The following is a 26850-nucleotide window of genomic DNA, read 5'->3' on the forward strand; positions in this document are numbered from 1 at the left end:
CAGCATATGTGGCGGGGAGCTCCTAAAATAGCTCTCTGTTGCCTCACCAGCCTCAGCAGCAACTTGAAAAGTCTTTTGCCTTCTGGGATAACTTGGAGAAGTTTTAAAATGTTTGGACTTATTTTGAAAGTACTGTGAAAGATAAGAATGATCTATTCCAAGGCCGTGTGAACTGAAGGTCACAGCTAAGGCATTGCACAATAGACCCAAGTAGGTTCAGCACAAAACTTGCTCAGGAGCTGATCAGCTCATCTTCGTCGCTGTGGCCACTCCTGCCTAAATTCAGGTTAAAGCTGAGTCCCTTTGACTTGGCACCTCACTAGGCCAAGGCACCTCACTAGGCCAAACAATCACAATATCAATGTCCCAAATATCAGCAGAGCAATACCAAGGTAGAAAGCCTGAATCCTTCCCTGGCAGAGCCTTGTTGGAGAAGATTTCTGAAAAAAACCAAGGAAAACAGCCCTGTTTGTGAGGGGAAGCTGTAGTTGCTGCAGGACAAGTGTACTCTGCCAAGTTTAATGCACACTTTCTCCTGGTCAAAGGCTATTTACTCTTTGCTGCGTCTTGTCATGTTTCAGGCTATCTAGTTAGAGCAAAACCTGAACAGCTCTTGCTGTGTTTAACAAGGGATATCCCCAAGCTGCTCTTTATTGCTGCAGTACTTCAGAGTAATGTTCCTGCGGGCTCTGCATGGACAACATCACAGTTTGTTCCCTTGGAGTAATGAAAACCCCCTCCCTCCTGTGAGGAAAGGCTCCTCTTTCTTGAAAACATAATTTCCGGCTGAAAAACGACCATGTACATCTCTGGCTTCCCATCAGGGTGGGAGAAGAGTTTTTTTGTTGACATGTCTCTCATTTCTGAGCACGCTCTCCAGTGCCTCAGCCAGAGCCCTCAGTGTAACTTCCTGCTGAGTCAGGCTGCTGGTTTCATTATCCCAAATCCCAAACGGGTGGTTTCAAGTACTCCAGGCATTTTTCAAAGACAGTCTGAAACCCAGCCAAGCCATGGTGGGGGCTGTAACCCTTCTCTGGACAGGCCTGTGCTCGGACTGGTTCTCTCAGAGCTCAGGCGAGCTGCTCTGCAGCTGCAGCACGCAGCTGCCACCCCTGGGGACAACCCCCTCTGCCCCAGATTCAAGAGAACGTTGTGATTTTTTAGCAGCAGTAAATGACCCCCCTGGGGGTTATTTGACCACCAAAACTACACTGGCTTAGCTGAAGGACTGAAGGGCCGAGATCCACGTCAATATGGATTAACAAATATTAGTGGATGCAGGCTGGGGACCCCTGCCCAGCCCCAAGCACCCCACCAGCCATTTTCACTTGCTGCTTGAAAGTCACCCCTTCTCCAGGTCCTGTGTGTGACACAATAAAACACAAAGGCAAATGTGCAATGTAGAGATCCATTATGCTTTATTTACATGCGTCACCATCTTTTACAAACTAGATTACAATTTAAAATGGAATACACAAGGCAATATCTACTAACACCAAGTGGAGTAAGCACTGCATCTCTACTTCATTTGGAAAGGGGCAGGTTTTGCTCCAAAACAAACTTCCTTCCAACCTCTGAGTAGTAAGGTAATATATTCCTCCAGGGCAGCATTTTCTTTGTTTCCTTTTTTTTAGTTTTTTTTTTTTTAAATATAAAATCCTCAGTAAGACTGCAACGTGAGAGTGTCTGCTTTCAAATGAAAGTACAAGATAGCCCAAATGAAAAGTATAAACTGTTCAGCTCTTCGGTATGTAAAGACGGCCATGCGCGATAAGGCTGTGGATTTAATATTCTTCCAATTTACATGGCTTGAAACAGAAACAGATAAAACAGTTTTACAGATACTGTATACATATTTTTTCCAATCATGCAACTTTTTTAAAAAAAAGTTAAACATGTGAAGCCAAATGTACAATCCATTTTTTCCAACCCATAGTTACGAAATGTATCTGGTCCCCCTTCGCATCTGTTGGCAATTCCAAAGGTATATTGTGTACTTGAAACACTTACAGGACACCAATTGCCAAGCAATGATATAATTTTGGAGAAATACATGACCTAAAAGGTAACTTTTTTAAGCAGTGGCACAAAAATTTCTGGAGTTAAGCAGTGTTTAACTATCTGATTATTCTTAAGAGAAAATTTATTTTACAAAATCATTAAATCAAGCCCCAACCTGTGACTACAAACTGCATAAATAACACCTTTTTAGAGCTTTTGTTTAGACCAAGTGTTCAAAAGACAACCATGTAATTGTGACCTTGACCTTACATGATTTCACAAGGACAACTTCTAGGCATAAATATGTTGAAAGACTCAAAGGCCAAATTTTCCAAATGTAGGTTCCCCAAACTAACTATTCAAGGCTTAATTCTGACACCTAAATAACTGGCCCTTGGATTCAGGGAGATTTATTCAGCACCTCTGGAGTAAAGGGCCTTTGCTGGACACCTCAGCAGGTGAAGAGGGCGATGACCTTCCCTTGGGCCAGGGGGACCTGTCCCCTTCCCTTCCTTCAAGAAGCCACGAGAGCAGAGCAGCTTGTCCCCTGCGACCACGCTGGAGTCCCCGATGTCTGGTGCCTGACACCAGGCACTTCTGCTTGAAAATTCTGGCCCCAAAACTGAGCAATAGAAACCAAACCAAACTGAAGAGGCTGGCAAGTCCATCCCTCTTCAGTGAGTGCTGGGATGTTCTCCAAAGCAGGGGCCCAAGCTGTCCCAGCCACGCCAATGGAAATGCTCCCCTTGACTTTGCTGGGAGGCAGGTTAAGCCTTTCAGCCACTAATGCTTTTATTATTTCTTCTAAAAAAAAACTTCTCTGCCATTGATGGGCTGTCTCTAAACCAAGTGTTTTTTCTCCACTTTCTGAACAGAGCAAGCCATCATTTTGTCTCTCATTTCTGCCAGTGGAAAGCAGTTCCTCTGAACCCAAGCAGGCTAAGTTGCTGGAACAGAGCAGAATTTGCAGCCTTTTCATTTAAGTTTTCAACAGGCCTTCCTTTGCTTGGACAAGAACTGAATCTGAACCAAGAAAAAAACAAAACGATGGGGTTTGGTCACTTTGGCCACGCCATCGAGTCAGGCTTTACTGATCTGTCAGTGACAGTGGCTCTTTGGGCAGCACCACGGGTCTCACTGGAGGCTCATCTGTGTAGGGATCAAAAGCTGCACCTCAGCACGGGGAGCCACCGAGTGAGCTCTGCTGACAGCCAAAACTTGGGGCTGGGGCACAAGCCCAGCCACAGGGCAGCAATGCAGAGAAGCCTCAGTGAAAGAAACACCAGAGGGAAGTCCTTCAGCATACACTCACATTTTGGGGTGTCCCAGGAAGCCAAGAGCTAATGGCACACGCTCAGGGGAGGCCAGTGATGAACTCTTGACCGATTTCAGTAAAAGCTGCCTGCAACTGGACTCGGTTAAGCAGGGTGCCCAGCTGTGCCACACAAGCATCCCAGGATGCTGGCTGGTGACAGACATGGGCAATGTGCACCAGCCAGCTCCAATGAATGCAATAAACTAGGCCACGTGCTAACAAATAAAACCCCTCAGTGTAAAAAGAAAAGAGTTTTTTTTTTTTAAAGGCAAATGATAAACCCTTGGCTGCTTGAAAGAGTTGATATGCTAAAGGGCTATGCTAACCACAACTGCACAGAGCCTACACAGTCGTAACTGGGGGGAGAAACCAAGAGGTGCATCTTTATGAGAGAACAGCATGGGGGCTACGGTACAAAACCAAAACTTCCATCACACTGGGAGCCGTTGTTTCACCAAAATCACCTCAGGGACCTGGAAAGTAAGGAGGGAGGAAGGGCCCACGAATGCGTGTGAGTGTTGGTGCATGACTGTGCATGTGTGGTGGCAGTGGCCAGAGGGAGTCACTCCACATTGCATGGGACACGGGTCGGTGGGAACTCATGCACTGAGACCTTGGGTTAAAATGCTAGTTTTGTTTTCCTAACATCCATGCATAATGATCCATTTCTGTACATAATAAAATATATTTATATATTTATATGCATAATGCTTTTATGCAAAGGAAAAAAAAAAAACTTCATATATCGCTTTGGAGAATTATGTATACACTGTCCTATTCAGAACCTCTTCATACCAAATTCCTATGTACCACTGGTGTTTTCCCCTCTTTTTTTGTATCCCTCCCCCCACAGATACTAATAAAAAGTAATCAAACTTTCCAGATTATAGAGAGGATCTATACAGCACCATACCTTTTATTCATTATTATTATTAATTATTATTCATTTTACAAAAGAAAATCTTAGAAGCAAAATATATAAAACTGCCTTGTCTTTCAGTGTCATTTATCCTGCTACAATCTATGCTCGTATGAAAAGCCATTTGTATGATATTGTGCCATTCCCACTCCTGCTTCTTCCACCACAATGGATTATACATAATGAGAAGGAAAAAATAATCAAGGATATGTCCAAAACAACAACAACAACAAAAATAAACAGGATCACTAATGCCATAACACACCCTGCAGTGATCTGTGCCTCAGCTCCTGTCACTGCAAGTCACCTGCCGATGCGCAGCCGCTCGGTTTCCTTTAATTTCTGTGCTTCCAAACACATCTCTACAGGTGACTGCATCCACCTCGTGTCTCAGCCCGTATCTCCTCAGCAGCTCCCCTGGGCAGTGAGGGCAGCTTTGCTAACCTAAGGCAGGAGGGCAGCCTGCTCCAGCGGGCAGGAAAGGGGCTCGTGCCTCGGAGCTCGTCAGGGCAGTGGCACCCGCTGTCAGTCCGTCCTCGTGAGCCAAGAGGCAACACTCGCCAGCTTCCCTTGCTTTGCAACCAGCTCTGGGTTGACCCTTACGGAAAACAGGGGTGTACCATTAAACTTAAGGAAAGAGTAAGAAAGAAACAAACCAACCAACCCAACAAACAAACAGGCCAGGCACATCCCCTCTCTGGAATCCAGCTGGCTGATGGGACTAACAAACGCTGTGCCTTCAGAAAACCCTGACACCTGAGCAGTGCTGGGTCACAGTCATTTCCATGCATGTGCACAGTGCCTCAGATTCCCCAGGGAGAGAAAGCAAAAATGGTTAAAAATCTACAGAAATCAAACTGGAGGCTGTGGGGGGAGGGTGGGCAGATAGGGAAAACCTCCAAAAAGAAAAGCCAACTTAAAAAATCCCATAAACCATTAATATATTGAAACACCACATACTCATTGACAAGTAACTAGTGTAAAGGCTACACAGTGTGTTCTCAACAGGATGGTGCTGAACATTGTCTCCACAGCAGGTGCTTGGCCATCCCAGAAAAGGAAGATTTTGCATACTTCAGAATGAGTTCAATTTTCAACCAAAAAAAAAAAAGGAAAAAAAAAGAAAAAGAGGGAGAAAAAAAAAGTAGGTTCTTCACTCCAGTAAAGGGCCTATTAACAGTCTGCTTCATTAGGAAAATAATGCAGGGTTCACAAAGGTCGTAAGCTGTAAACAGTATCACTGTCCACTTGCTGACAGCAGATTTGGCAAAGGGTTCTCTCTCTCTACATCTCGTGTCAGTTTGAGGGCCTGGAGGAGAAAAAGAAGAAAAGACAGTGAGATTACTGCACAAAGGGGGAAAAAAAAAACCGAGAACAAAAAAGGCAACCAAGCAAACAACCAAACAAAACAACAGCTTACACTGAAGAACATTTCAGGTACATGTTTGCACCCAGGAGCTTCAAACATATAGCAAGGAATAAGATGACCCTGCCTGAAAATACTTTTCTCTTGCCAAGGTTCATGTGTTTCTTTGATGGCTTAGCTGCTCCAAATAGGACAGAAAAAACCCTCTCTCCAATGAAAAATGACGGTCAAGTCTGATTTACAGAAACCCAGTGCACTGTCTACTTGTTAAACGTATTTCCAGGTAGAAGCAATGAAGGATCTTCCAGCTTTTCTCCATTTTTCATGATCACCTTTTCTCAGCATCACCAAAAAGCTGAATAAATCTGTAAGTGTTTGACATCCACCACCACCCTTGAAGGACAGATGAAGAGAATGCTTAAGACAAACAGTAAGGAGCCACGAATTTCAGTGTGGACTTTGGAGTTTTCCATTTTTCTGCTCACACACCAGCGACAGACAGGGTCCAGCTGGCTTTAAAAACTGGGTTAGGGTCTATCTTATTCCCTAGCCAAGAAACTTCTCTGAGGAGAGAGAAATGTGGGGAAAACACCTTGGATACAGCATGGAGATGACTATGAAGAAACATGGTAAGTAGGTAAAACACTGAAAACTGATGAACATTTCAACCAAGGGGGCCAAGGGGACAGAGTTTTAAAGGTACTCAGTGGCTTAGAGATATAGGCAGGCAGGACACAGGGTTTTGGAAAGTATGTACATTTAGACATTCCCATGAAATCCTCTCACTTTCTCAGAAAGCTCAGTTGGTAGACATCTGTATTGCTGGGCACGTAGCTTCTGGCTCTGAAATGGCTTCTGAAAACAGGGTTTAGTTCCCTCACACCTCACACTTACTACCTTTTGAGGATTTTCCCCAAGACAAAAGATTGATGATTTTTTATACAGTGTAAGAACAGGGGGACACTGGCTGAAACCAAAAAGCCACTGAGTTGATTACAGGAATGTCTTTACTTTCAAAAGACCCTGCTGGCAGGCACCCTCACGAAAAATGCTGGATTTAGTGGAACTGCTGCTTTAGCCAGGACGGGCATCTCCTGCAAGGAGGATCACTCAAACTGTCTCCTGTCTAAGGTACAAGGCACTGATCCTATGATAACAATTTATTAAAATGATCTATTCTGATAATGCTGAATGATTGATGGAAATTTAATCATTTTGTCTCATGGTTATTAAAGCAACAGCGTGACAGCTGCTCCCTGCGCCATTAGGGGAGAACTTCATTCAGCACAGCTTAGGGAGCAGACAGATTGTGCATTTCACCCAAACAAAATTTGGCTTTAGCCTTAATTATGTGGAGGGGTTTGGGGTAGACTGTTTTGTGAATAAAGGGATTTCTGACTGGATCAACATATTGATTTGTTCATTTTCAAAGGGCAAATTAACGCTGGCTGTTGGTTAATGTGACTGCCTGCGATGACTCCATTTGCTGTGCCCCGATGGCCCTAACAAGGTCAGCAGAAGATACCCAGACAGGCCTGGCAGCCCCCAGTAAAACCCGGCTAGTGGCTCGTAAGCAGCTCAAGCAAGTGCAAGCCCATTTCTCTACTTCTTAACCGGAGCACCAGAGGGGGCTGGAAATGAGTGACTTCCCAAAGCACAACATCCTGAAGGCAAGTCTCGTGTCCCAAATGCCACAGCCCAGCAAGTCAGCTCCCTCTCAGGCAGCTGCCAGCTATGTTGAGCATGGGCTTAACTGTGGCATGTGTGAGAAGCCTTGCTGACTTTGAATAAAGCTATTGATTTAAAGTAAAAGAGTACAGAAACTCCCAATAAAGCACCAGAGTATTGCTTAACATTTAAATCAAAAATCTATGTGCAGCATTATACTATGGAACCAAGTGATGAGAAAAAAACCCTGGAGGATGGGTTAAGTTGACCATCTTTTGTGGAAGTGGCACCGCCAAATATTTTTTCTTGTGGGACCTGTACTTCAGACAGTGCCATTGTTTTGGAGACAGATGCACAGCTGAGGTGTGCATCACATAGCAGAACCAAACTATGTTTCATTTTCACAGCTCTGCTTACATGGACTTTGCAAATGGATTAAAAATGAAAAGAGCTAGATCAAAGTCTTAACCTGCCTGCCTTCAAATTACCCTGTTAAAGTCTGTAACAGACTCACACAGTCTTGCTTTCTGTCTCACCACAAAAAGCCTATTTACCCTGAGTTAGCAGCCGGCTACCCCACAGAGATGAAAACCGTATCAAGGCAGGGAAACGCGTGCGCCAGTTATATCTTCATTTATCACAGAATCATAGAATGGTTTGGGCTGGCAGGGACCTTATAAGATTGTCTAGTCCGATCCCCATGAAGTGAGCAAGAACATCTTCAACTAGATCAGGCTGCTCAGAGCCCCATCCAACCTGGCTGGGAGCAGTTTCAGGGGTGGGTCACCCACCACCTCACTCAGCAACCTATTGTGGTGTTTTAGCACCCTCATCGTAAAAAGCACTTTCTTTTTATTTTATCTAAATCTACCCTTTTCTGGTTTAAAACCATTACTCTTGTCCTGTTGCAACAGGCCCTGCTAAAAGCTTTGCAAACAGTCATGCAGGAGATGAGATGCCCCTTTCTTTTGTCCTATTCTCTGCCCTCCCATCCTCTACCTTGCTACTGACCAGTTACAAATGCTATTCTCATTTTACTCTGTGGCCAAGCTGACCAGTTCTAATTTCCCTCTAGCAACAACATTTCCTCACCTCTGCCTCACATCACCACGTAACTGGACTCCCAAGCCCCATGCCACCTTGTGCACCATCAGAGCAGCTCTGAAGAATCATTTGCCACCTGTTGCTTTCTCCCTTTGATTCCCAATGGTGCCAATTATGAAGCACTGGAAATTTCTTCAGAGCAGAAAGGTGACGTGGCAATGCTCCCCAGAGCAGGGCACAGATAACGTGCCCTGGTTTATCAGTGAGCCAACACAGCCACCAGCACATAAAGTCTTCTGTTGGAAGAAAAGCTGTGTGCTCCTTTACACAGTTATGGATGAGAATCTGCACTGCCAACACACAGCTCCTCTGTATGGCAGCCTAACATGGATCTCCTGATTTGGCTTGTTGAGTGGATCTCATCTTGGAAAGTATCACCCTTTAGAGGTCTGTAAAACAAGCGGTCTCCCTGGGCACCACTTGGCAACAAATCTCCAGGGACAGGAAATCACAGTAACTACTTTTACTGTCTAGACATTTGGGATGCAAACATTTTCAAGGAAACTTGTGTCCTTTAGTGACAGATGTGCATTCGTTCTGGTGCCTCTGCCCTTCGATTTGTCATCACTTCTTGCAACAGAGCTTCTACTCCAAAGTGGGGGGGTAGGCTCAAAAAGCAAGTCGTGATTACGTGTGGTGACAAGTTAATATTCTGCCTCAGGTTTCACAGCTGAAGACTGAAAAATACACAGAATTTGCTTGAAAACAACTAAGAAAGATAACTACTGTGGCCAGTCTTTCTGTAATGACAAAATTACAGCACGAGATTTATATTTCAAGCACAATAAAAATTGCAAATCCCAATGCCACAGCAGGTGTGCCACAGTGACACCCTACAGGCTGCACAAGGATGCCACAGGATGGCCTGGTGCTGAGGGACAACACTGAGGTCAGGGGACAAAGCACAAGGACAAAAAAAAGAGTTGGCAACTTAACGTGGCTTTATTTCCTGAACTTTCAGGCATGTTGCAACTTGCTTTTTTTATTTAAATTCTGCTCATAAAAATAGATTTTTCCCAGCTCAGAACTGGGGGCAGAGAATAAGGGTTGAAGGATGGAAAGAGGAAGAATGCCAGCACAGAACCAGGACTTATGGGAGCTAAAATGTTGCAGTGCTTGTAGCTGCATAAGCATGTAAGGCACAAAGGTGTCTCTTTTCCTTCTGTTGCTGTTCTTCTTCCAAGGAACACTGCAAACCATAGGAGACAACCATTTTGGAAGTAAATGTAATTTAAGACAGCAGATCATTCTCTCATCCTGTACCAGTGCCCTGGGAAAGGTCAGAACTGTAGTGAGGTGCCACAACTATTTATAAGCAGGTTATTCTGACATCCCACTGCTCTACAGCACCATATAAAAGTCCAGGCTGGAAGGGATCAGCATCACCTGGTCCAACTTTCTGTTCAAGGCAGGGCCTTAGGTAAGATTATTCAGGATCCTGTCATGTATGGAGTATTTCCAGCACATGAGGATCCACTGTTCCTCTGGGCAGTTCATTTTACCCACAAAGGTGGGAAAAATCCCATCAACCAATTTTACAGTTGAAAAGGAAACTCTGAGCCCAACCACAGTTGATAGACAATTACTATTGAGAACCATCACATCTGGCTGGGTTTAATCCTCTGCCTGGCTAACACAGGAGAGCTTAGATACAGGACGTCTCTCCACAAGGTCAGCAGGTTTCTTACTTGACAACTTTTTGGTCAATTTTATGCCCTCTATTTTGCTCAGGAGCCCAAGGAGTGGGATGGAAATGCTGCCAGCTATGGGTGACACTGCCAATGAGTGAGAGACATCAGCCTGGGTGTTCAACACAGCCCTTTTAAGGCAGCATGCTGCTGGACTAGATGAAGAAGGCCAAAAAGACTTAAAAAATACATCTTATTTTAGGGGTAGAGCCCATCAGCTGGAATAACTGTACTTTCTTCAGGCACTTGGCAGCACTGGGAAGGAGATGTCTACTGTGGATCACAAAAAGATGTGTAACTACTGCACCTGTGCAAGATCAGAGAAGGATTTGCTTGCATTTTTGAATCTGAAGGAAAAAGAGTCACGTTTTAGAATGAGAGGTACCTGCATGGCTAGAGACATCCTGAATATGGGTTTATAGTGCTAAGGAACATGCTATGTACCCGTTATTCTGAATGTGCTCATAGACAGCTTCTTTTTCTTTGCCAGGTACGAAGCCTATTTTAAAAACATCTTCCCTGCTATGGAATCTTCTTGTTTTCCTCTGTGGCAAATCGAAAATGAGAGGCCAATACCATGGACATCATCCATCATGACTTACAAGTGGTAGAAAAGGCAAGAGAGGAAAGGTCCCACCTCAAACCCAGATTTTATCTACATTTCTATGTAGATAAAAGCCAGGAGATGCAAGCAGTGCAAGGGAAAAACAATGGGCAAGACATTCAGCTCAGCTGTAGAAGAGCATATGCACAAGCCACTCTCCACAGCATCATCTGGGAAAAGTGGCCTTTTTCCTGTAGGAAGAGGAATGGCAGACAGCCGCACTGTGGCTTCCGCTAGCCGGGCTGTGTCCCTGTCCGATTCCTGCTCAGCAGATGTCCCCTCTGCCAGACTCCAAGAACTGCCACCCTCTGCAGCAACGTGAGTGGAAAAGATGATTAAACAGCCCCAGCAGACCAGACCAGAGAGGGGCATTCCCACCACCCACCACAGGTACCTGATTTAACGGGGTCAGCGTCCCCACACACCATTCGGGACTTGATCGGGGACAGTGCTGATGGGAACATCCTGCTGGAGATCCTTCACCGCTGGCACCAGGAGCCCAGGGTGGCTCCTTCCTTCATCCCCCTTCCCCAGGCCAGGACAGAAAGGCTGGCTATCAGTACTACTCAAATGTGCACTCCCACTGCCATGCTGTACCTGTGCTTTTTGGCTGGCATCAACACAAGACCTGCACCTCTCCAGCTGTCAGTTCATCACCTGGGCCGAGTGCCCAATTGATATGAAAAAAAGATCCTGACCTTTCCTCAGCTGCATGACGCTATGTTTCTAAAAAGGAGCTCTTATTACGCACTTCTTCAAGAAAACATGCTTTCATGGGGGCTATTTAAAAGTCTGGCTCAAAGGAAGGAATGAACAAAGAAAAGCCACCTGTAACCAGCCGAGTTATCAGGCAAACCACATACCGAGGGACCAACACTGATCTGCAACTCTAAACAATCATTATGGCTCATTCACATGAGACAGACGATTTGCAAAGACTCATTCTGGAACAAAACCTGAACACTGCTGATCCAAGGAGGAAAGCACTGGGGAGACCAGTTGATGCGGGTTGTTCTAAAAATATCAATTTGTGCTGTCATCTGGTGAGAGTATGTCATCCTGTAATCTTAGCATCTGCAGGGACAGCAAGTTTCTGCCTAATTATTGCTGCTGAATCACATGACAAAGCATGAGGTTCTAAAAAATACATCTATATAAAACACCAACAGAAGAACACCCAAACCACAGGATAAGACCACTGTCTTGGCTTCAGCTGCTTTACACTCACAACACAAGCCTGTGGAGCCAATCCTAGTTTTTACAGATCTCTTCCCTGGGTTAATAAAACCCCAAACAATAAACCCAGATTAAAAACATACCAGAACAAAAAAGCCCTACTCCCAGAAGGAGTGAGCAATTCATTTGTGTGTCAGCTCCTGCTGTCTCCACACAGCAAAAGTCACAGCAACCCTGCAAGCCCAGGACTGGCCTCTGTATGCAAGGGGCTTTGATCAGCTTCAGTGGGACTTCATGGGGGGCAGTCCCAAGGGGGTTTGCCCTGATTTCCCCTCTCCTCCTCCCCAGCAGCCATGAGCACAAAGTTTGTTCCTCTGCCACTGATGTCCCCAGCCACTGAGGAGCCTGCTCAGGGCAGGCCCTCCTTGGAGTTGAAGGGATCCCTGCTCCCCACAAAATACATTTTCTACATAGATATTTTTGTTCAAAGGCTAAACTTGGCACGTGTGGAGTTCAGCTAGTCACAAAACCACCTTTCAAAACTTGGGCTGGCAGAAACAACATTTAAATGTTACAAGTGCCACCACCTTAACCACTAGCCTACTAGAAATGGAGCAGAAGAATGTGCTGCTCTTGAATTTCCTTTAGATTTTTTGAAGGCAGGCAGCCCCACCTTAGCTCTGTGTAAGAAACCTGGCAGCCCTATCCCTAAGACCTCATTTTTGAAAATAAGAAAGAAGGAAGTGCAGCTATGATCCTGAAGCAGTCACAGGTTATCACGTAAGAAGTCCAGTAATTCAGCTTTCGTGGGCAGATGTTTTCTGGCAGAAAACAAAAATCATTTTCTTTGTGGCAAACTGTACAGAACTCTCTGATTCAAAACACCACCCAAATGGAGATCTCTGACTACCTATTTTCACTTTTAGATGGTGTTGTAAACATGAAGTCATCTTCAGACCAATTTGTCTTAAGTATGAATTGTACACAGAAACAGGCAGAACACCAATTAACAAACTGGCAAGTAGTCCAAGCTGATATGGACTAATGAAAGACATTTTGTTAGGTTTCCTAGGATTTTTTTTCACCAGAGATGTTAGTCACCAAGTGTGAACACGACGTTGTATTTGCAGCTTGTGTATTCTGCAATAAGAAGATGTGGGACCTAGATGATACTAGTGGAAGATGAGTGACTTTAACTCACCTGTCAGGTATTTTACATGTAATTTTCAAATAAGTCAACGTGAGTCCAGCACAGCTCTGCTACAGAGCCCACAGGCACCCTGATAAATGACACATTGAAACCTCCTTCAGAAGATGCAGCTTAGATGAGTTTTTCAGCTTATGACACCAACTCAAGAAGTTCCTGCCCTGCTCGTGCTCAGCCTTTCTCCACCCCATGCCTAACCCTGGCAGCACTGCTGCCTACATGATGCCATTGTAAACTGGACTGATCACTGAACATCACTGAAACAATCCAGGTAAAAGCAACTTCTTGGATGGGTTTTGGTGCTAGAAAAAATGTTTGGCCATGCAGCAACTGCTCACCAGCTCCTGACCTTCCAGGCAGCAGCACATATCCTGAATAGTCTTCCCTGATGCTCTCTTTGGGGATTATTCTTTGGCAAAAGCCAAAGAACTTTGAACTTGCCAGGTGAGACAGACCCCGGAGCAAAGTGCAGAGTTGTGGGAATCCCAGACTAAGAGAAGGACCCATTAATTTCAAAATAAAGGGTATTATAGAGGCAAGTGAGGGAATACTGATGTCTATTTATTGCTAAAGCCTCTGAAATACCAAGGTGATGATTATCTGAGTGGGTGGAGGGCATTATCCAGGGCTTTTGGAAAGCAGGTAGAGAGAGAGGAACAGAGGCCCCAGGCAGAGTAAGAGGGAAAAATTATGACTGAGTGAATAAAGCAAGAAAAAAATTTGATTTTCTTAATTCCTTTTTGTAAGAGAAAAAAACCCAAACCAAACCCAAATTCATTTATATGCCTCAATGAGGGCCCTCTGAAAGGCTGGGCCTGGGCAGCCTCATGGGCACACGTTGGTGGGGTGGGATTGGCCAATGTTCTTTGCAGGGACCATGCACAGGCTTGCGTGCAGCAAACATGCACAGCCACTAAACCTGCAACAGTGGCATCTCCTGCAGGGTTTTTTAATTTCCCTGTGAAGAAACTGTAGTTGATTTTCTTCCAAAGTAAACCTCTCTCTATACCTAAGTATGTATAAATTAAATACCTGTGTATTTGCCTTCTTTCTTTTCTTCCTGAAAACTGACTCCAACGTTTCTCTTATTTTTAACAGAACACAGCACTCACTATTCCTAGGTATACCAGTAATCCATTGTAACCATTTTTGCCTGCCTGTAAAACACACCTGGCTACCCTCGTGAAATGGATTTAGTGTAAGCAATTGCCAGGCTGTTCTGCCAAAAGCATTCCTCAGTCTTTGGGCTTGCAGAGATTCATTACTGGGGTCATGAACATTGCTGAGAGAAGATTTTAATTCAGGGATCCCTATTGGAGAAGTAACCAAGAAAAGCAATTCAGAACAATGGCATCTGATGTCATGCAAGAAGCCCCTATCAAAACACGAGATGCTCACAGGGAGGCAAACTCTCAAACAGCGCTGCTTAACAGATGAGGAAGGGTGCATGATGAACCAGCTCAGCAGAAATCATCTTGCTTGCACCTGATACCAGAGACACCCCACAGCAGCTGGTCCACTTGTCAGGGAGAGGGAGAGAGGCTTCCACAGATGACTGGACAGCAATCGGCCGAGGAGAGCTGTCTCATTAATAAATCTGTCCTCTGCAGTGAGACTCTGCTCACACAGATGTGTCAGTTCCTTTATTCGGAGGGAGCAGCCTGAAGAAGATCATGGCAGCTATGCTTTCCATGGATGCCAGAGGCCGGGGTGAAGAGGCAGCAGGGAGCATCAGTGAGGAGGTGGGGTGCTGTGTCTCCTCCACGCTGCCCACACAAGTCCCCCTCGGTGGCCGCTACCTACATGCAGCACACGAAGCTATGGAAGCAAGAGGCTGCCCTATTTGCCTGTGTCAAGCAAAACCATCAATAACATCTATTTTCCAGGCCCCATTTGACAGACTGTACTGCTGGACGTTGCACAGCAATAAAGTCCCTACAGCCTTTTTTTTTACTTTGGGCAAAGAAGGTTTTTAAATCCAAACAGCTCACGCACCTGAAGGAAGAGAGAACTGGTCAGCAAGCATGACCTGCTGCAAACTTTTGCTTCTTCAACTTTGAATCAAGTCTCTTTTTCCCCCCCTTTCTTTTCCTAAATTCTCCACTACCAGAACTGAAGAAACCCCAAAATTCATGTGTGGCCCTGGCATTGCCAAGTTGCTGCCTCGCTCAGGGTCTGTGGGACACAGTGTCCTCTACAGCCCTTCTCCACAGCCCGTCTACTGGCTGCGCATTGCAATGCTCTTGCTAAGAGTGAGAAGATGTGCAAGAACCAGAGGAAATCTTTGCACTGACAGAGAAAGGACTGTGCACACCAACAACTCCATCAGAGCACAGCAGCTTTGCAGATCGACTGAAAGGAGGCTGCCTGGGCAGCCTTGCTGTCCCTCACAGACAGCAGATCACAGCACGTGTCCTGAGGTGCTCTGTACCCACAGGAAACAGGAGAACATTCTCCAGGTTCACCACTGCTGCTCACCTACCACAAAGCTTCCCCTTGAACATCTAACTGTGAAATAGTGAATGAAAATGCAATTAAAGATGAAAGGGTCAAATTAGGCAAGTGTAAAGTCAAAGGACACTGACTCCTTCTTTCTGTCCTTCACCTGGAAAATAAGAAAGCTGGAAGTAAGCTGTAAACTGAGTGAATGCCTCATTTAACCTCACCACTGAGATGCTCTACATACTATTCTGAAGTTAATAGAACACTTTCAATAATTTATAGCTAACCTTTTATCCTACTACATTTTGAAATTTACTCCCTTATACTAATAAATAAACAAAGGAGAAAGGGCCCTTTGTGTGGCACCTGCCCTATGAGTCAGGGAATATGTATGTGTGAGCAGGCAGAGGTATGGGCAGGATCCTAAAGAATCACAAAAGAATGACAGAAACAGTGATTACAAGTCCCCAGCTGTGGAAAATAAGCAACGGAAAAAACCACATCAATCTTGAAAAAAAATTAATCTGAAGAAGCTAACATTTGAAAAACACCTATGTCAGAACTCAAATCTACATATATTCTCTTGGAGGAGTCCAAAACAAAAAGACAACTACCTCATTCAGGGAGTGGGGGAGGAGGAAACAGTTATTACATACTTAAAACATTAAGTAGGCCAGGACATTCCTGAGATAGGATCCCACCAATATATAACTCCTCCATTTGATATCTTTTCTTAGCCAAGAAATACAATTTACAAAAAAACAAACCCAAACAACTTTGCTAGTGCTGCTATGCCACAGCAGCAGCATGACCCTGATCGACCCTGATTCTGTCCCACACACCTGATCCCAAGTGAGTGCTCTGATCTTGCAAAGACACTCTTCCTCCTCCCTCACAGCAACACTGCTCCACTGACTGCACAGCCCCTCGCCCATCCCTGTGTAACACAGCTTGGCTACACGTGGCATCGGCTGCAAGAGGGAATCCATCTGTTGCGACTTCAAAGAAGACGAGTTAGAGCTCTGTGATTCCTAAAAACCACAAATATTCCACCTTGGTTTGCCTGATTTGTCATTAACATTTTGCATGCCTAAATTAAGAAGGGCGCTGAACACCAGATGCGTGCTGACAGTGTTGCAGTCGAGCAGCTTTTATAGCTTAGCCTCGTTTCCCTCCACACCTCCACGTTTCTTGGTTGTGCCTGTTGCATACTAACACACAGCAAGCCATCACAAGCCAAATTACTATTATTAGTGTGTGCTAACTATTAAGGGTTTGGTGCAAACTCCAATAAAACTATGGAACCAATTATTTTACCATGTCTATGGGGCACTGACCTGTTTGCCCGTTTTCCCTGTTCTCAAAGATCCTTCAGCCTGGTACCCAACTCTGTGATGAAGCCTGTTTAGCACCAGTGAAGTTCCCCACATTCAGACTGACAACGTTCTGAGCTGAGATGAGGGAATCAAAGTTAAAATCCAGCCCATCGGCATCCATGAGTTCACTGCGGATAATGGACTCCATGTCACACTCCAGGCTCCCATTGAAAATATCCAGGTCCAAGTCACTCGGGAACTTCTCATGTCCCATGACCGGGAGGTTCACGCTAGAGGAGTACAAAGAGGAGCCTGACAGCGGGTCAGAAAGTGTTTGCATAGACTGATTGACAGGTGACTGCTGATGTTTGGTGGATCCCAAGCTGTTGGAGTCACTCAAGCCTATGTTACTGATGGAATTGGACAAGGCACGGCTGCCACTAAGAGAGGAGTTGTGGGACTGGTGCTGGTGATGGGACAGGTTCTGATTGACCAGACCACCCTGGCTGGACTGCGCGGCGAACGACATCATGGGGTCATTGCGGAGCATTATATTCCTGCGGGAATTCTGGGCGGACACAGCTGTGCTGGCTTGGGACATGAGTGGGTCAGACTGTGTCATCATGACATCGCTGTGACTAAGCGCATCAGAAGTGAGGAGATCCTGCAGTGTCTGGTTGTTGTAATGAGAAATGGAAGAGAAGGTGGCCTGCTTGTTCTCCTGAATTGTCTGCATGGGTGACTGGCGGAGGGAGTTCAGGGACGACGGCCCGAATACAGCGTTGTTGAAACTACTTGATGGGGAGCCCAGCCCTGAACCTTTGGAACCATAAGGAAAACTCGAGCTTCTCTGCATTATGCCTCCTGTGGGTGACTGCTGGGAGGGAGGGAGTGTTATATTGTCCAAGAGATCATCCATGAGGTTATCAGTCAGTCCATCATTCAAGTTCATTGTCCCAGCCATATCAGTCAACCTAGGCAACTCCACAGTACACGGTTTGTTTACCGATGGGGACAAGCTCGATGGACTGCTGTACAGCATGGGAGAAAGTGGAGCATCATCATCTTGAACATCATCGAGCTCTGTGCTTGCCAAAATTGGTGACAAGCGGCCACTGATCGTACTGGCATTTGAATTTGTACGGGAGCGAAAATCTGTCCACGCATCCAGCTCGTCGCTGCTGCGGGAGGTGGGACTCCCTGGCCACTTGGAGAGCTGGGAAGGGCTGTCCTCACTCGTCTCCTGGGCTGTCTGCAGGGCTGCCTTTTTCTTTGCCGCCCGCCCTCTGCTCTTGGTGTACTTGTTGCTGTTGTCCATTGACACGGCGCGTCTCCGGGGCGCCTTGCCGCCTTTTCCGCCATCTGGATTGATCATCCACCAAGAGCTTTTCCCGGTGCCTTCATTCTGCACCCTGACGAATCGGCTGTGGAGTGACAAGTTGTGCCGGATTGAATTCTGCAGGAAAGGAAGAAAATAAAGCATCAAGACCAGCACTCCACTTCTTTTACAACCCAAATCTCAATCATTAAACCAACATCCCATGATAACACCAACATGAATAAAATCATTGGACCCTCCTGGACAACTCAGTCAATTTCTCAGGTGCTGGATATAGGAGGGCTAGAGTGTGACAGTGGCACGGTAGCATCCTGCTGTAAAGCAAGCCCCAAATTGCACTAGCTGTGCATTCCTTGTGCTCATCTCCACACTCCTAAAAGCTTCATCCTAACAAAAGGTGACATTCCTAAGAGAGTGACATTCCTGCTAGAAAGGAGCTAGATGTTTATCCCTTACTTTTTACTCAGGACAAACTATTATTATCAGTAATCTTGCCATCAGTTCCTTGAAATAAAAAGTGCGAAGGCACAGCAAAAATCTGGCTGGAGGGGTAGTCACACTCATCACAGCCTCTGCAAATGTCTTTTTAATTCTTCATGGGCACGTGTGCCGTGTATTTGTTATAATAATTCCTGAGAAAACTGCAAGTGCTGTTGCTCCTCTCCCACAGGCACTCTGTGCATGACTAAGCTGTACTTTCTCTCTTGATTAGAGGCACCAGAATTATGCCCATACGGCAGTAGCTGGCCAGCTGTCCCCTCGCTATAGTATCCTCACCGTCTTCAAAACATGATGTGACACAGTATGCAATGATATCCCTGTCCCCGTAAGCTGCTGGATACAGAGCTGGATGAAGCTGCTGTGCACAGCCGGATACTCCGTGCTGTACAGGATGCTATGGAACACAGGGCTCCCAGGGGAGCCTGCACACAGCCTGCTCTTGCATTGTACCTGCTTGCACCAGTCAGCAGTATCAAACTGCCCAAACACCACATTGGCTCAAACCAATGATAATCACCCCAGAATCAGAAAAAGCCTGAAAAACCAGCCCACGGTACTTCCAGAGAAACAGCACTGGATTTAAGCCACAATAACTGAGATGAAAATCCCATTCCACTCATCCTGCTGATCTTGTGCTTAAAATATGGATCAAAGAAAGGAAATAGTATTTGTTAGTGTGAATGCTTCCAGGTTTGGTAAACCATCTTTTTTTTTTTCTCATGTGGAAATCCGAAAGATTTTTGGAGCTATCAAATATTTCTTTGAGAAACCCCTTGTGCTATTCCTCTAAGCTTAAAGAGTGTAGAGTTCTTTTTTCTTAAATTTTGGCAATTACCAGGTGTATCTATGAAAAGGATAAAATCACATTTGTCCTATCAACTTTTAAAAACTCACAGTCAGCAAGACTATAACACAATCACACTATTCAGAACAAGTGCCCTTCGTTTACAAAACACTGAAGAAACTCCAGATTTAAATGGGCAAAGAATGAATCAGTCAACAAATAATTCACCAGCACCTCAATATTTGCATCCTTAGGAAACACGGATGCTTGGCATAAATAAACTGGAGATACACGTAAAGAAGCACAGCCCAGCTTTTTTTAAAAACAATTCTTTTCAGTATAAAATGCCTTTCTTTTCCAACTGTTTTGTGGTTTTTGTCAGATTGTGAAATGGAAAACATGCCTGAAGTTCTCGCACGCAGACAGCAGACGTGGTTGTGATTATCACTTAATGAAAAGAGAAATCATATGGACCACGCTTCAGAACAGCAACTGTTATGTTTTAAACAATTTACACAAAGCAACGGATCAGACTTTGCTGACATGCTCAAGAGAAGTTTGGGTCAGTGCCTCAGCTATAAACATGTCCATTTCTGAGGGACTACCATGCCATCAAAATATGGTGGATTGAGCTGCATCATAATAATTCTTCAGTTTAAGGAGGGAAAAAGCTTTTTATTGTTTAACTGATGGCATTTTAACAATATTTTGAGTCTGGCAACAGTCTAACTTCTAATAACTAGGTACCACTCCTTACTTTCTCAGGTTTCTCCCTGTAAAACCGGCTGGAGAACCAATGTTTTTTTAGAAAATAACTTTTCTTGATACTCCAGCTTGTTCTGCATCTCTGCAGGTAGCTCTCACCCTCGCTCCCTGTAACTTCCATGGACAACCACTTGTGAGAACATCTGCACAGGGATTTCTCCATGCAAACTCCATGTCAGGCTTCAAAAGCCATACAAACCATGCTGTTCCCCACCTAAAAATGCTGGGTATAAGAATACAAGGCATTGTGATTCTTGCTAACGAAAAATAAATCTTAAGAGAGGAGAAACACCTGAAGTGGCTTAAGCAGCGTGCCATGCACAGCTTCAGATATAAAAACACTCAGCCAAAGTGCCAGCAGCTAACAGTTTTTTGCCTATAGTATTCTCATAAAAGGGCTTATTTCTGCTGCTGGTATCCGTAGTATGAAAGCATTTGGCGTAAAACCATGAAAAATCCTAAATGGTAAAATTGTGAGACTGAGGCACCTTTCAGGATGAGGACTCCTTCATGTGTGGATATGTATATGCACATGTGTAATTTTTTTACTATATCTTTTTGCTCAGTGTTGGTTTTACACAAATAATAAAAGAATGTAATAATCCTTCTGCACTGGAAATTGCTAGCTATAAAAAATCCAAGCAGTTTGTTTTCCTTTACATTAAGCACTATGCCACTTACAATCCTGCTTCTGTTTTTCTTTGCTTTTCTTCTGCAGGAAGATTTTCTTAAGCATAATTGTGGGCTAATTTATTTTTGTGTACCCCATCTCCACCCTCTGTTCAAACACTGCCTTAAAACCCACTTCTTTCACGTAACCTCCCACACTAACCTCTTCAGCAACAGTATCTGAGTTTTTTGGTTTCTCCTTCTGTTGGGTGCCCTGCCAAATCAAATCAGGGCTGGATCCTATTATCCTTTCTCATGCAAGTTTTGCTACAGAAGCCACCAGGATTGACAACTCACATCAGTGAAGGCTGTTGCACTGTGTTACCAGGTGGCAATCTGGATGGAAATAACTGTATTTTCTACCTGTTTTCTGAGCTGTCAGAAAATATTCCCATCTGCTTAAGAGACAGGAAAATATATGGGACAATTGCTGCTCACAACTAGGGGCATTACTAATATATGACCATGCAACAAACCACAAAGGAGGTGCAGAAGCAAAGAAAATACAGTTTCTCATTTAAACCCACTGCTGATGAAATTAATGGGGATTTGTCTTTGACTTATGTGGGAGATGAATTAGGCCTTGATGATGGAAACTTAACATATTTTTCCATGCCAAAATGCAATGAGAAACTTTAAAAAAATCCATAAAGGAACTTCTATCATCTGTCCTGGAGACCATATGTAGATGGGAGAGATGCTAGCCAGGCTGCAGACAGCTCGGATACCACCGATGGGTACAACATATGGACTGCACTCGAGCAGAGCAAAAAAGAAATATGATGAGCTCCTCCCTTTATTAGTGTTACTATTTATACTGGACTTGAAGAATGTCGTGCGCTCTACTGAAAGCCAGAAGACTGAGGTTCCTGCAGATAACATCTAGAGCATCGTGTACTACCCTGAGGGCAGACCAGCTGGGTTGAAGTCCCCTTTGAAAGTGCTCCTGCAAGAAGAGGGACTGTCCCTGGAGACAAGGAGGACTCAGGGCAGAGGAACACAGAGAGCAGGCAGAACTGGTGTGAGCAGAGGCTGGTGCAGTGCCACAGGCAAGCAGTGCTCCTGTCCTCCCTTGGCTTAGGCTGATGGCACCAGGAGAAGGGGTGAGCTGGGGGCCAGAACAGCCAGGGCAGCCACACCAGGTCTTACACCACTTTCCCCAAACTTAGGGACATGTTCTCAACTTCAACAAATGTTGATCCACTGCACTGTGTTTTATTTGGTTAATACTCATCGAGGGATCCAGCTACATTTTACTTGCAAGAAAATCCCCCCAGATCAGCTAGCATGTCCTAATTACACAAGCCTCTCTCAATATTTTGATAAGACTGCAAACAGGCAAGCTGACAGAGAGGACACTCAAGCAGTTCCAAAGTGCCCTGTCCCTAATCTGATACAAACAACTGAATGAGTCTCCCAAGAAGGCTGGGACTGTGTATTATTTCAACACTCAGACTCAGTCAGACAACAGCAGCAAATGCTTGAGCTTTTAAAACGGAGAAAATTCCCCCTCCCTGTGCCCATTTCAGCCTCTTCCAAGCAGTGTTTACCTTGTGGAGCCTGTCCACTAACTCAGACACCAGCTGCAAGTGCTTCCACTGCAGTACAGAGTCTTTTTTGTCTGGAAGCAACATGTGGTATCAATTTATCATCCTCGACAACGCAACAAGGAATCCACTCGCTTTAAAAATAAAATGAGAGTTGTGTAACTTAACTCTTAAAAGTCCCTGCCTTTTTTTTTTTTTTAAGCCTGAAGATCAGCAAGATGAGGTGCAGCTGCAGCTGGTGGCTGATGAGTCCAAGTTACACACTGGTCTGTTTTTCCTTCAGTGTTTTGTAGTGAGAAGCTTCCTTCAGATAGGGGCTCCTAAACTGTAGATTTAGGGCTAAGAATCAAAAGCAGTAGTTTAACAAGTGGGATATTAAGACATGGTGGGAGAAAAACAAACACTATCTGCAGACCCATAAATGCTGCTAATGCTCACTCGGGAGAATTACACTTTATTTTATGCTGTATTAACATATATAATGTTTTCACTTCACCATATGAAGTTGTCTGGTAGCCACGCAGCAGAGAAAGGCATCAGATCTAATACCACTGAAAAGAAGCCATGAAAAGAACTCCAGCTTATCAGCCTCCAGCTGAACAGAGGGAGTCCAGCTTCTCCATGGTTCTGCCTGCTCACTTGAATTTCAGTTTTCAGCTTATGTCATCTTGTTCAAAATGCTGTCACACAAGTCTCATTTGGGGTGAACACCCCTAGAGACAGCTTTCACAAAAGAATTATTTTCTTTAAGAAAAGCCTACTTTTTTTGCATTCAGTGGTTGATGAAACTGGAGTCTGTTAATAATCCAACATATTTTGCCCACCTGTCCAGACCAGTGTCTGTGCCTTCTCATGAAATAACTCAAAACTTGCTTCAACTACCAGTTTTCACAGAATCATAGAATCACAGAATAAGTTGAGTTGGAAGGGAAACATGAGAATCATCAAGTCCAACACCCAGCCCTGCACAGGACACCCCAAGGTCACACCATGTGCCTGAGAGCATTGTCCAAACACTTGAACTCAGACAAGTGATGCTGTGACCACTTAGCTGGGGAGCCCAACCACCCTCAGGATGAAAAACCTGTTCCTGATATCCAACCTAACCCTCCCCTGGAACTGCTTCATGCCATTCTCTGCCACTGGTCACTACAAAGAAGAGATCAGTGTCTGCCCCTCCTCTCATAAGGAAGTTGCAGACTGCAATGAGGTCTCCCCCTGTTTCTCCAGGCTGAACAGACCAAGTGACCTCAGTGCTCCTCATATGGCTTCTCCTCACGGCCCTTCCCCATCCCTATGGCCCTCCACTCTCTAATAGCCCAATGTCTTTTTTATCCTGTGGTGCCCAAAACTGCACACAGGACTAAAGGGGATGCTGCATCAGTGCAGAGCATAAGGAAGTTGCAGACTGCAATGAGGTCTCCCCCTGTTTCTCCAGGCTGAACAGACCAAGTGACCTCAGTGCTCCTCATATGGCTTCTCCTCACGGCCCTTCCCCACCCCTATGGCCCTCCTTTGGACGCTCTCTAATAGCCCAATGTCTTTTTTATCCTGTGGTGCCCAAAACTGCACACAGGACTAAAGGGGATGCTGCATCAGTGCAGAGCACAGTGGGACATTTTACATTTCACATATTTTACATTTTGTTTGCTTTCAAGTCCCCAAGGAGATTCAGTTGCAAGTAAACAAGAAAACAGATGCAGTGGCTAAACTGTGTGCCAACTGTGTGCATGCACATAGGAATTCCAGGTGAAAGGGATTTGCAAACCTAGGGAAGTTGATCTTTAGGAACTACCAATCTATTGGTTCCATACAGCCCCTTGTTGCCTAGCTGCATAAGGCTGCAGTGCTACACTTCTCAAAGAACCCTGAAGTCCCAAAGTGGCCTCAGAATTTCTTCCTCTTTCCCATGAGTTTTTTCAAACCAGAAAAAAGTATATAATTTAATAAAGTAGTGAGGGTGCTCTGCAGATACAGAAAAATCAAGAACTAAAATATAAAGAGAGTTCTCCCACAATATCTCTCCAGCCATGTTGTCCTGATATGCCTCTTTTCCATACTAGAACAAGTATTATGTGTTTCAGATTGTTATATTTTCCCTAAAGTATGGAAGCTGCAGGGACAAAAAAAGCATTAAGAAAATTACACGGAGAAAAAGAAATCTTTCCTGACACCCAAAGTGGTTCTGATGCCTGATGCTTGGTATCATCTGCATGCTCCCAAGGCAGCTCCCAAAAATCCCACCAGCTGTTCAGCAGGAACAGGCAGCCAGAGCACAGCAGAGCCCTGCAGGGTACAGCCCTTCACACCCAGCTGGCAAAGGCACCATCCTCACACTCCTGCATATGTGGGGTGACACAGGCTCAGCCCTACCCACGCACGCCCTCCTTCAGGAAAACGGAAAAAAAATATCCCACAGATTTAAGAAAGTCAGCTCCACATCTGAAGGGTGGTTCTGTGGTTTCCCCTCCTCATCCTCTCTTCAGAGGAGTTTTCTGACCTTGGTGGTAGGGGAAGAACACCAGAAGAGGCCACTGCCCACTGTCCCCCACCCCAGAAGAGTAGAGCCTTGAGGGATTTAAGCTCCTTGGGAGAACAGCAAGTCCAGAAAAGGTTTATCCCCTGAAACGTGCTCAGACAGGAGAGCAGTACATGGATCTGCCTCCCGTATCCCGCACACGGGGCACCGCGCCGTGCCAAATTCCAACAGGAGAAAGTGATTAGCACAGGAAAACAAACCCTCCCCGACACGCACACCACGCTGCCCCAGCTGCGCTGGCCACGAGGGCAGGCAGCGAGCCACCTGCCCACCAAGGGGCTTTGTGCCCTCCTCTTTCAAAAGGAAAGCATCTCAAAGCATGGACCTATGGGAATTGAGTCATGACTTCAAAGTTTTTCCTAAAAAAAAAAAGAAAAGTAAGAAAAGTAAAAAAAAATTAATTCTAGTTAAAACAACCACTGCCTTGCTCTTTGCAAACAGTGATATTGCAAATTGCTACGCTGACGTAAATAAAACTTAGCTGAAAATATACACTGCCTGGAAATTGCCTCAGAGCACCACACTTCCAGTTAGCAGAAAAATCTCCAGTTATTTTACAGTCAGACATGCTCTGACCACATGAGGACTCTAATAAATAACATTTGTTTTGCTGTGAGTAGAGCATGCTGGTTGTCATTTACACTGGGTGTTGGGAGACGGGAAGCAGAGTGCAAGGAAAACGCTGATACTTTAACGCAGCTGCGGACCAGGAAGGTCAAGCTCTCCAGCAACCCCCAGCAGTGTCAGGAGCCAGGTATCTCAGCCCCCTTTGCTATAGGAAATCCCCTAAAAACCAAAGTGTTATCCTCTGCATGCTGTGGCAATGCTACTCCACATTAGAATAAGATTTGGGAATCAGGAGGCAGGCACTGTCACTGAGGTTACTAGGGCACCTTGTCAAGAAGCACCTTTTTCAGTCCCTTCCACCTACTTCATATTGTGGCTGCCCAAAACTCAAAACCACAGTTGATTTAAATAAAAGGATTTAACTTAATTAAGAGCAAGAATTTACTGAGAGGTATTGCTCTTGTAAAGTGAAATCCCAAGGGAACTCATAACAGGCTTGACTGGGACATGAACAGAGTCACCAAGAAAATGGGAGATGTTGCCCTTATTGAACTTAAAGCCAAGGAGCTGCATACAAAAAGGCTGCAATGGACACACAGGGCTGGGTCTTTGCAGAGCCAGAGCAAAACATTTGTAATTTCTGTTCAGGAGTGGTATCACCAGCAGATAACATCTTTCTTTTCTCCTATTGTTTCTCAATGGCAAGCCCCAGCATTTGAAGTGTTTCCACTGTAGGAACTTTGGAAATAACACCATGCTTTATTTGTGGAGCTCCTTCAGCACAGCATTGCTGCATTTCTCCTCCACACCACAGAGCCCCCAGAGAAGTGCAAGCACACGCGAGTAATCTACCTGAACACTGTACATAACAGTAACACCCACAAAACCACCTACTCCTGTCAGCACAGCTCCAATCCATCAGCTGCTGAAGCTACTGGAAGAGTCCTCCCAAACCTCAGTGGTCACCCAGACCACTGACCTTAATGAAAACGATGCAATTTTCACAGAATCACAGAATAATGAGGTTGGAAGAGACCTCTAAGATCATCGAGTCCAACCTATGCCCTAGCACCCCTCAACTAGACTATAGCAACCAAGTGCCATGTCCAGTCTTTTTTTAAACACATGCAAAGATAGTGATTCTACCACCTCCCTGGGAAGAGCACTCCAGTACTTTATTATTCTTTTGGTGAAAAATTTTTTCTTAATATCCAACCTATACCTTCCCTGACGTAGCTTGAGACTGTGTCCTCTATCCTAAATTTTAGTGCAAGGCAGACTTTCACCATGAAGGCGTTTGGTTTGTATTGCTAGAAAGAAGATCTAGGGAGGA

General features: G+C 44.9%; 1 protein-coding gene across 1 annotated transcript in view; it reads right to left on the bottom strand.

The window, feature by feature from the left end:
- Nucleotides 1-1394: 1394 nt before the first annotated feature.
- FOXO3 (forkhead box O3) overlaps nucleotides 1395-26850 on the bottom strand; it is an 89008-nt gene continuing 63552 nt past the window's right edge. Inside the window, exons 2-3 of the mRNA XM_039725463.1 lie at nucleotides 16828-18262; nucleotides 1395-5544 (exon numbers count right to left, since the gene is read on the bottom strand). Coding sequence (XP_039581397.1) covers nucleotides 16862-18262 — 1401 coding nt within the window. The 3' untranslated portion in view covers nucleotides 1395-5544; nucleotides 16828-16861. The remainder of the gene's footprint in view (nucleotides 5545-16827; nucleotides 18263-26850) is intronic.

This window comes from Passer montanus, unplaced genomic scaffold (genome assembly GCF_014805655.1).
Source record: "Passer montanus isolate IOZ18808 unplaced genomic scaffold, ASM1480565v1 scaffold11, whole genome shotgun sequence".
NCBI lineage: Eukaryota > Metazoa > Chordata > Aves > Passeriformes > Passeridae > Passer > Passer montanus.